This window comes from Schistocerca americana, chromosome 1 (genome assembly GCF_021461395.2).
Source record: "Schistocerca americana isolate TAMUIC-IGC-003095 chromosome 1, iqSchAmer2.1, whole genome shotgun sequence".
NCBI classification, from domain to species: domain Eukaryota; kingdom Metazoa; phylum Arthropoda; class Insecta; order Orthoptera; family Acrididae; genus Schistocerca; species Schistocerca americana.
In genome coordinates this window covers 582,585,820-582,597,202 of record NC_060119.1, presented here as the reverse complement: position 1 = coordinate 582,597,202, position 11,383 = coordinate 582,585,820, and the positions used below count along the sequence as shown (strand labels likewise).

General features: G+C 40.9%; 1 protein-coding gene across 1 annotated transcript in view; it reads right to left on the bottom strand.

The window, feature by feature from the left end:
* Positions 1-937: 937 nt before the first annotated feature.
* The window catches only part of LOC124625179 (zwei Ig domain protein zig-8-like), a 186,430-nt gene continuing 175,984 nt past the window's right edge, over positions 938-11,383 (bottom strand). Inside the window, exons 4-6 of the mRNA XM_047149153.1 lie at positions 9,966-10,093; positions 4,478-4,646; positions 938-1,315 (exon numbers count right to left, since the gene is read on the bottom strand). Coding sequence (XP_047005109.1) covers positions 1,119-1,315; positions 4,478-4,646; positions 9,966-10,093 — 494 coding nt within the window. The 3' untranslated portion in view covers positions 938-1,118. The remainder of the gene's footprint in view (positions 1,316-4,477; positions 4,647-9,965; positions 10,094-11,383) is intronic.

Sequence of the window (11,383 nt, the reverse complement as noted above, 5' to 3'; positions counted from 1 at the left end):
GAAATATGTATCAGGGTTGAGCTACTCGTTAATTATTTGTAACGTTCTTGAGAACGCTGTCTGTACATTTTATTTTCGTTTGTCTTCAGCAAATACTCATAAAGGTTCCTAAGAGGTTATGTTAAATGTGCGACACTGCTTTCTCCGGTTTTTCTGTGTCAGCTGCTTCACAAACACCATCAATCGGCGAGAGTTCATTACAGTAGAGTAAAATATCTTGATTTAATCATCTGTGGTCGTGATTTTGGTACGTCCTATGCCTGTAACATCTTCAAGAAAACTACAGCCACGCTTGCATTAGGTCACTCACTTTTTAGTGTTGAAACTACATTTGAACAAACCACATACGATTCCTTTAAAACACAATGTAGCTGATTTATTCCAAGGATCTTATTGACACCTGAATGTGTACCACTATAAAAAGAATAAATACCGTCAAGTTAACATTTCCGTAAAAGCCTGATGGATACTATCTTTCTGTACTTCACACTGTGCTGCAGCAGAAATATGGATCCATGTAACTGGATATCCTCACAGCGCCGTTACTATTCAGTTTACCTCTTTCCACATGTAGCACTTCAAGTTACTGTTACTACCAATATATTCTTAACTACTTTTTGAATGGCCAGAGTTCAGTTTTCCAGTGCTGAGACGTTTGGTATTCCGCCGATAAATGCTCAAAATGGTTTCGGCTGGTAAAAGTGTAAACCCAATTATATTGTTTATGAGGAATGGGGAAATGAAACAGTAATTATTATAAAAGTCTCAGTCTAGATTCTCTGTTCAGAAAATTGTCGATAAAATTTATGTACAGTCACAGGAAACACAACTTTAAAAATACAACGAGTATTGATAATACGAACAATTTCAAATCCTCTTGGTACATTTAATTGTCAATGAATGATCTGGAACAGGCCAAAATTTGATTTACCTCTAGACATGTAACACGCACATCATAATTAAATAAAAAATTTTTACGCTTCACAAAACATCCAATTTCAATAAACTGTCGGTCCTTTTCGAGACATTAGATGATAACAGAGCTGAACAATTGTTGAACCACAGGATAAAAAAAAATGCAAATCAATTCAATGAAGGCACCAACGAAGTGCGGACCTCTATCTTTCAGGCATCCGACGATCTCCGGAGGAGAGCAGCTGGTTGCCTGCAGAGCAGGCGCACAGGCGCCGCTCCGCTGCCGCACACCGCAGCAACTGGAGGAGCAGCGGCACCAGCAGCAGCGATGACGTCATCAGCGACCAGTGGAGTGTGGAACCGCCTGCACCGCTGTGTTGCATGGCTGCTGGCAGGTCACCTGCTGAACACCACAGAAAACGCTTCATCTTTAAACTGGTCCAGCTATGGTAAAAAGTTCTTTCATTTTTCTGTTGTGGGGCCGCAGATACGTTTTTCTGAATATCGACGTGGTTCACCGTGTGGCTGTATGCGTGTCTTTCCAGTGAAGCAATGATGCAAGTTCTGTCAACACTTCGTTTTTGTTTGTTTTGTAGTCACAGTGGCATATATTTGCTTGAGAAATTTTGTAGAACCGATCAAGAGAGGGATACAAAAATTGGACATAGGACGGCAGTAAGAAACGAACACGATCGAAGGCCGAACCATCTCCAGCTATATCATCAACAAATGACACTAAGTGTATCAGACGATCCACTTCCTTTTGCGTGTGCAACGATTTGATTAGCTAACTTCGATGCTAATTAAACAGGAAACGGGGCAACATACCGAATTTCTTTTCTTTACAGTTATTTCTTAGCACATCCTACCTGCAACACAGCTACAGGCTTTGGAGATATCCTGTACATAGTAACATTAGAAACAGAGGAACAATCAAATAACCGAACATTTTGTCAACAGGCAGTAGAGAAATAATACGACTCTTGTGCATTCTAATAACAAGGTGAAATTAATTGCAACAAAATTTTTATTTTTTGTGCTATGTAGTTTGCACAAATCTATGTACGGCACAAACTTATTTCGATATAAGAGTCTTATAACGACCTAATAGCAGAAACGACAGTAACACAACAAGAAGATACCAATTCATTCGATAGTGGAACCATGTTGTCATCTAGAAAAAAGGAGTAGCAACATACAAACTTCCTAACTGTGCCAGAAATGACAGTGGTAACGAAGAGATGCTCTTATACATGTAGGCAACATTTATCAGCTAGCAGGTAGCTGTAATAACTACGGGAATTTAAGTTATACTACATGCATTAGGTACTTCGTGTGTTTAGAACTTATTTGAGTGGCTAAAGGTAGGCGTTGTAGGTGTTTTAGGCATATTATACATTAAACTTAGTAGTGTTTCGTAGAAGACTTCTAAGGGTTAAATCATGACTATAGTCCTAAACCAGTAGTTTTTCTTCTAGCTCATGTTCACACGTTCGACAAATTTTTTGGAAGTCACGTTTTGATCGGTCAGGTAGAGATGTCAGAAAAAAAAGCTTGTCAAGGTCTGCAGTGTGATTGTAGATGACACTGAAAGTATTGTATCTCATTCTGTCTGCCCCCTCCCCACACCTCTCTCTCTCTCTCTCTGTCCGTCTGTCTCTCTTTGTGTGTGTGTGTGTGTGTGTGTGTGTGTGTGTGTGTGTGTGTGTGTGTTTGTGTGTGAAGTGAAAAGAGAGTCATCGAAAATACGAAGGAGTAGAAAAGAAGGATTAAACATTTAGAGTTTTGAGAGAATGTTAAACATTAAGAGTACAGAAATGTACTACGTATAACGTGTTTAGGAGGATTCTATGGAAAATCCTTACCAGAGTAGGGGATCGACTAACGCAGTATCTGTCGTGGTTACCAGGAATTGTTATATAGATTCTGGAAGAAGCAGTAAAAGGGGAAAATGTGGGAGGAGTTGACAATGACTAGGATATGCAAAAAAAGAAAAACAGATTGAAGATGCAGTAATAATATACGAAAACCAGTATCAAGCAAAGAAGGGAATGCTGAAAGACGGAAAGAATATGTAAAGGGGCTCTACAAGGGAAATCAAGGCGTTGTAGAATAAGAAGAGCAAGTAGACAGAGTTATAATACTGCGAGAATAATTTGATAGAGCACTGAAAGACGTTTGTAGAAACAAGACCTCTGGAGTAGACGTCATTCCTCAGAACTGCTGGTATGCTCAGACATAGCAGAAGGTATATAGCGTGCAAGGTATATGGAACAAGGGAAATAGCATCTGACTTAAAGAAATAATAATAGAGAAAGCTATTTACAAAATTGACTGGAATACACTTTTTAAAACTCTGAAGATACAAGGAGCAAAGCAATGGGAGCGAAAAGTTATACACAGCTTGTACAGAAACCAGAGAGCCATTATATCAGTTAAAAGGCATTAAAGGGAAGCATTGGTTGAGATAGGAGTGAGACAGGGATGTAGCGTATTCCCAGTCTTGTTCAGTCTGAATGTTGAGTAAGCAGTAAAGGAAGCCAAGGAAAGTTTTGGAGATGTAATTAAAGTTCAGGGAAAACCCAAAATCTGAGTGTTTGGCGATGATATAGTAATTCTGTCAGAGAAAGGAGCGGACTTTAACTGTAGTTGAAGAGAATAGATACTGCCTTGAAAGGAGGATATAAGATGAACGTTGCCATAAGTAAACAATGGTAATGGAATGTGGTCGAATTAAGTCATTTCTTGCTGAGAGCATCGGATTAGCAAATGAGACAGTAAATGTACATGAGGAATGCTATTTGTGCAGTGAAGCAACTGATGACTGCCGAAATCAACAGAATATAAAATGTAGCCTGGCAATGACAAGAAAAGCGTGTCTGACGATCTGAGAAAGAAAAATTTGTTAATATTGATGTTATCTGAAGCATATGTCTGGGACGTTGGATTCTGGAGACACGAAACAATAGACGACAAGCAGATCAGGCAAGAAGAGATTATAAGCTTTTGAAATGTGGTACTGCAGATGAATACTGAAGATTGGGTGCGTAGATTGCGTAACCAATGAGGTGGTACTGAATAAAATTGGGGAGATAAGTAATATGTGGTATATCTTGCTGGAAGAAGAGATACGTTGATAGAAAATGTTATGAGAAACCAAGGAATCTTGTTTGGAACTGGAGGAAAGTTCGGGACATAAAAATTTGAAATAGAGACCAGGAGATGATTGCAGTAAACAGGTTACAATGGATGTGGGTTGCGATACATATTCTGAGATGAAGAGACGGAATACAGTAAGTAGTTTGGAGAGCTGGATCAATTTAGTCTTCGGACTGAAATTCTCAACACCAACAAAGTTACATTGAGATTACAAGCTCAGCACGGGTAAGAAAAGTTGGAGGACAGCATCAAACACCTTAAGGATTGGCGATTTAAAATGAGAATTATTACAAAAGACATAGTATGTAATAAGACATCTTGTGGTCTCAATAAGTGCAAGTAATCTCAGGTTTTATGTAGCGAATCACCTTAGCTCTCTGTATACGAGTATACAGACTTATACCTTTGAGAACATGGACCCGGACGCTGTCTGGAGGGACGTTGTTGGGAGCGCACGTGTAGAGGCCGGTGTCTTCGGCAGCCGCCTTCTGGATGAGTAGCCGGCTGGTGGTGATGGAGCCCTTCTCCGTCACCAGCCTCACTCCTCCTCGCGGAGAATCAAAGTTGATCACCTGGAAGCAGCCCGAAGTAAAACAGAACTTTTGGTAATGTTGTTATCCTGAGTGAAGAAGAGTCTTGTGTCATTGCTATATGGTCGTTAGTGCATGTGGACGAGTCGCAGTAAATCTCCCCATCGCTTCCTACACGTACTCAATCGCATTTAGTTCGGGGCGATGGATAGTCCAGTGCTTTCTACGAGTATGTTCTCCTCCCAATCGCCCCTCCACCTGCGTTGTTAAATGCGCTCACCATAAAACTAAAGTCACAACTTAATGCTCTCCTGAAAAGACTCACGTGGAGAAGGATTACACTGTCACAACCACGTTGACCAGTGAGTACACCGTGTTCCCATATGTTGAGGACAGCATGCCCATGTAACATTATGCCTCCCAACATGACTGTACCAACAAGGCGATCATGTACATTACGTACCCTTATACGGCAAGAGATGGACTCACTTAATGCTGTCAGGAAAATTGTCGAATATGATCGTTTTGCTTGCCTAGGACTTACGGCATGAGTAGACGTAATGTTGCATGGATATACTATCCCCCAAATCTCATCGGCCAACTCTATTGTGACACGGTACTCCTTTCCCATGTGCGTAGCTTAGAGGGTATTTTCGACCCCGATTCCATTTCTATGGGTGACAGTGCATGACCGCATTGAACATCGCAGGTGGAGGAGACTGGCCTGTCTATGGACTGAACTTAAAACTCATGGAATAAGTGGAGAATATGCTACTTAGATGTGTTTTCAAGATATATCAAAAATTTGATTATCTTACAGTTCACGTTTTGGCATTGTTACATTTGATATGTGTTCTAGGAGAAATATTAATTTTGTTAAATATGATGTGCTGCCACTATTATTCATTAAACTTTTTACAAGATGATGATTTAATGTCTGGCATTTCGTGGGTAGAGAATATTTTTCTTAATTTATGGACAATTTTGCGCTTGATGTCCTGCAATATGTCTTAATGACATGAACTCAGTCACGTGGAAATGGCGTAAATGGCCGAAACCTGGGTCGTAATTAAACAAAAATAATGAACAATTCAGTCAACTGGCGGTGTGTTCATTTAAAAATTGTCTTTTGACTGTTGCTAAGAAACATCAAAAGCTGTTTATTCATTTTCATTCAACAGGTATTATAATTTTTCTTCCAGCTGAAGGTGGGCCAGAATAAATGTAAATACGAGTATGTACAGCTGTATCTTACAGGTGCAGCTAGCTACCCATACAATTTTTTTTATTTCTAGAGTCCCTTCCCCTCTTATAAAACAACTTTGTAATTGTACAGATACAACTAGATCCAAACGGATTTCATCCTGTAGACGAAATACGTTAACCGTCACGTCTGCATACAGTCACTGTCTTGCCATACGCCAGTGCTAAATGTCCCCTCAGAAAGTAATCTTAGGAGCAGGTTCAGGTAAACAGGGACGTTTGGCTAACCTCTTCGAACAACCCGTAGCTCATTGCACTATAGCGTAAGCACCACAGTAAATTGTGTAGGAACGTTGTTTATAAACCTCATCAACCACGTTAATGGAAAGCTAGCTTTTTTTTTTGTTTACCTGTTCACATGTATTGAAGACAAATATCTCCTGTTAACGCTTATGCTAAATTTTAAGACCCTACATGCCTGTGTTTCACGTCCCTAAATAATTTCACTTGATCAATACTGTTTACTGATTTATTAACGTTGTTGCAATATTTCTAGAACATAGACACCTTAAAACTGAAATGCACAGTATTAAGGTTCCACGCAATTAGAAGTCCCCGCTGATATTAAGTTGACTGATGATGGCACAGAAATCTGAAAGCAAGTTCAGAACAAAGTGTAATTAATATTGTTGTGGGACTGTAATGTTTAAGTTTCTAATATTGTTTATTATTACGTGAATTCCAGCTTATTTCTGAATATAAGGGTGGGGCAAATAAAAGTGGCCTGGGGAACAAAACTCCAGGGTACAAACAAACGTTACAGAGGAAACGAAATACAGTACTAACCTGAGTATAACATGTGTTGATAGTGACCATCATTCACCTCTTGGCACTTCTGGGGTCTAGCCATCAAGCTGATGAAGGTGAATCGTAGCTGGATTGCTGGAATTACTGCAGTCTTTTCCGAAACGTTCCGCTGCAGTTCTTGAAGACTATGAGGGTTATTGCGATACACGTTAGACATGGGAGTTTCCCACAAAAAGTGGTCAGCTAGGGCTGCGACCAGACTGACCTCTGCTAATAACTCTGTTAAGAGTGAAGACTGTGTAAGTGTGCTCCAAGGCTCGGCCGGCTGTATGTGCAGTGGCTTCTTCGTGTTGGAAGCAATTGTAGGCGTTTTCTTCCTTCGTTAACGCTGGCACAAATCGTCTCGGCCAGTTTTATTTGCCCCACCTTATGTTAGAATTTTGAACTGTAGAACTTCACCACGAATTGTTAGGACTGTTCGTGATTTCTCGTCGCATAGTGATAAAGTGAACGGTGACTATCTATTTCAACATTGTACATGCAGAGCTGATCATACGAGAACAAAGGAAATTTGTGATAGGGCTCTAAGGAACCAAACTGCTGAGATAATCGGTCCCTAGGCTTACACATTACTTCAATCTAACTTAAGGGGAGCCGGAGCTGGTCAAATCCAAAAAATTACGAATTTTCTTTTGCTACCGAAAATTAATTGGAACATTCCTCTTTAATGTAAACTTTGCATTATTGTTCCACTCGCCCTAGAAGTGGAGTTATTACCATTTTCCCCCACGCCTGCAAAGGAAATGGGCGGCCGCTGAATGCATCTAACACCCTCTCGTGACTTCCTGGCGAACCGCTTGGGATTTTCTCGGCCTGTTACGCATACAGCGCCTTATGTTACGCATACAGCGAGTGTGCAAGGGTTGGCTACATTGTTTTCTGTGACAAATGAAGCGCTAAGAGCGCGGAACATCGTCTCTTTGCTGTTTACCGTTTCGAATTAGTTCAGTGTTGCGCCTGTTGTTGGTAGTATTATACATCTTGTGTAAAGCGTTGTTCTGGTTACGATGCCACGTTTTAGTAACCGTGTATATAAGAAGAGGAAGAACGTAGGGAAAAGAAAATTAACACTAATACCAAGTTGCGATACTACAATTACTGAAACAGTGCGTTCTTCTGCTAAGCAACACATGGCCAGCCATAGCCCTGTGACATCTTCTAGAAAATACTACCTTGGGGATGGTGACTCCAAAGGTTTCAAGACTATAGAGGAACTGAAACCATATGGAAATGAATTTGTAGTTGAAAAGTTGGAATGCAACGGGCATGTGCAAAAGCATATGGGTGCACGGCTTCGAAGGCTCAAACAAACTTTGGGTTCAAGTAAGCTCAGTGATGGAAAGACAATAGGAGGGAGAGGCAGGCTTACTGATGAGGTGATTTAACGTTTACAGAGATACTATGGGTATGCTATAAGGCAAAATACTAGTAATGTTAGTGACATGCGAAAAGTAGTGTGGGCAACGTTCGTTCATACTGCCTCTTCCAATGAATACCCCAACACAGCCTGCGCCCAAAAGATTCCTGGTGCAAATATAATGCAAAAAAGGACTATGATCACAAACATGGTTTGCCAGGAGCTGTGATACATGCAATAAAAACATGCAATAAAACCAATTTATCATGACTTAGCACAGCCAGAATTGTTACACAAATGTCTACACGGAAAGACACAGAATCATAATGAGAGCGTAAACAATTTGATTTGGAAAGTGACTCCTAAAAGGGTGTTTGCAAGCATAAAAACACTGCACTTTGGCATTTATGATGCAATAGCAACCTACAACCAAGGGAACAGTGTGAAGTGTGAAGTTCTGAAGGCATTAGGATTTACAGCTGGGGTGAACACTGTACGAGCACTAAGAAATATTGACAGAGGAAAGATAAGAGGAGCAGAAAGAAGAGAAAGGCATATGAAGTATGATGGAACAACAGGCCAGAAAAGAAGACAGAAGAGGAAGCTTTTGGAGGATGAAGAAGAAGACCCTGATAATCCATCCCATAGTGCAGGAATGTATTGAGAAACTTTGATAGCCATTTCCCGTAAATTAGAATTCTTCGAATATAAGGAACATTTTCTCAAAAACCACTAAAGCTAGAGAGATGAAATTTTTATACAGCACTCCTAGTGGTCAAACTTACATTGTAACACAGCCATTTGGCAATATGCTCAGTAGTTTCTTTTCAATTTAATTATAAAACAATTATTTGTAAAATAAAATTGGGTCATTAATAAAAAAATAATTGGAAGGAAACTAGAAAAGATACTCCAAAATCCCTCTGTCATAACTGCAATACTAAACCACTCTATATGTAAAAAAAAATTCAAACTTTTCTATTTCGTAGTTTATTCATAAATGTTCCTCAAACTTAGTGATTTTAACATGGGCAGCATAGGCACCTCCGGCTCCCCTTAAACTACCCTATGGTAATGACAACATACACACACACACACACACACACACACACACACACACACGCACACACACAGGCGTATGCCCGAGGGAGGACTTGAACCTCCGACAGGGGGAGCCGCGCGAACAGTGACAAGGCACCTGAGATCACGCGGCTACACCGAGCGGCATGCTAGACAAGCATTTGCAGTTAACGCATACTTGTTTCAGAATTACCCGTCTTTTTACAGTTCTCTTATTCCTTCATGTCATCCCGAGAATTGTGAGAAATCAGTCACGATCTGTCATCCACTATGAAATGGACCGTTGCCTTGAAGTTAATGGAATAATTTGGGTTTCCTTTCACATGTAAACCGGCTGTGTAGCAATTGATCAGTGTACATTACACGGATCTGCTGTTTAACCTAACTGGCTACACTATTGCAGACTAGTCTCTAGAGTAACTAGACCCTTTGAAATTATGTGGTGCTCCCACTGCACAAAATCACCATCGTTCTGTATCAGTCCAACCACAATGCGGTGCATAGATGATGATTTTGTTTGCAGAAGTTTGAAGCTGTTACGACAAACAGAATGTCAGAATAGAGACGTAATAAGCCAATTAAAGACGAGTAATGAATGGTAAGAAAAAAACAACCGACACCATTCACTACTGAGCACTCCTTGCACAAGTGAACCTGTGTGTTTCTCCATTTGTCAATATGACTGCTTGATCATACTCCTCTAACTCCTACTATACACGGCCACTTTGTAATTATTGAAGGTTTGACTGTGTTCGCGTGTACTGTATCCGGCATCTTGTAAATGACGGGGCCATCTATGACTGCTAATAAGCTGTGACTAAACTTCAGTAGCTTCAGTACCTGTTGAAACGTACCTGCCCATTATGCAGCCATTGGACGCCAGAAGGTGGCTCCGGCGCGAACGTGACCAGGCACGTCAGGTTGATGGTGCTGCCGGTGTTGATGAACAGATCTGGCCCTCCTAGGATCTCCGTCAGCGGTTCTGTAAAACGTTCACCAAGCGTACAGCCGTCTACGATTCCTGGCAGCGTTCTCCATATTTTACCACAAAGCATAATTTAAAACACACTGAAGAAAAAAAATAGTGTACCATGAAGGAGCTAAGTGAAATAAACGAAAGTTGGAAGGCGTGTTTCTACATCTGGTAGATGATGTTTATTCAGATTTCGCACGAGTCGCGTAACAGTGGCGCTAGTAGCGGTAACTGTAACGGCCGCCAGCATTAGTTACCCTCGGGATTGAGCGTGGTGAGTGCTGTTAGTCAAAAATTCCGGGACGTTCCTTCCGCGATACTGCAGAAAGGCTAGACCGGAATTTAGCCACTGTCCGTGACTGTTGACAGCTGGCGGCACGAGAGTGTACGGTCGCAAGAACACCTGGCTCCGGAGGGTCACGTGTCACTACCGGGAGGGGAGACCGTCGTGTTCAGTGTATGAATCAGGCGCATCATACTGTTTTACAGCAGGAACTTCGACAGCAGGTTGCACCACAGTGACACTTCTTTCCAGGTATTGCTGATTTTCACCAAACCACCCTACGGTTGGTCATTTATTGCCTCTTGGCCTCTATGATCGGTGTATGAGACGGTAGTGGATCTGAGTACCAGTTCCATCCGGCACCCACATCCAACCATACCGTTACCCGACACGTGGAGGCCGGCTTTTTGTTAATTTCCGTCTTTCTTTGTTTAGCAGCGTTGTACTTCATAAAAATGGAATATAGCAACTGAAAATGGAAAAATGTAGATTTAGTTGGATTTAAGAAGAAAGATTGGAAAGAGTTAGAGATTTAGTCCCGCAATCTGTATGTCTGAGACTTAATACCTCGGTATGTGCTGCGAGCCATTGACTCCCAGGTATTTAATAAGTAGGGCGTTCCTTACACTATATTCATGTATTCCTTTAACGTAAATGTTGTGTCTACATATACACATTCGCAGGATTATTATGTCAACTACCGTTGCCAATTTCCAATAATACGCCGCCACTTTTAAGGCTAGTTTATATTAAAATGTCAATAGGTATTTACCAAGTCACCATATACATGTTTATAGTGCCCGTTGCCTTGGCAATTTAAGATTATGCGCCGGCACGTTACTAACTACCTTAGCCTAAGGTGTACTACCAAGTGTCCTTGATTAGAATAACGTATTATTACTATATATGCCCACAGTGGAATTAATGTCTAAGTTGGGTATCAGTCTAGCCACTCAATGTGCTGTCGTCTGCATTGTCCCCAGCATTGATCTCTGTGTCGTCCTCCGTGTCGTTAT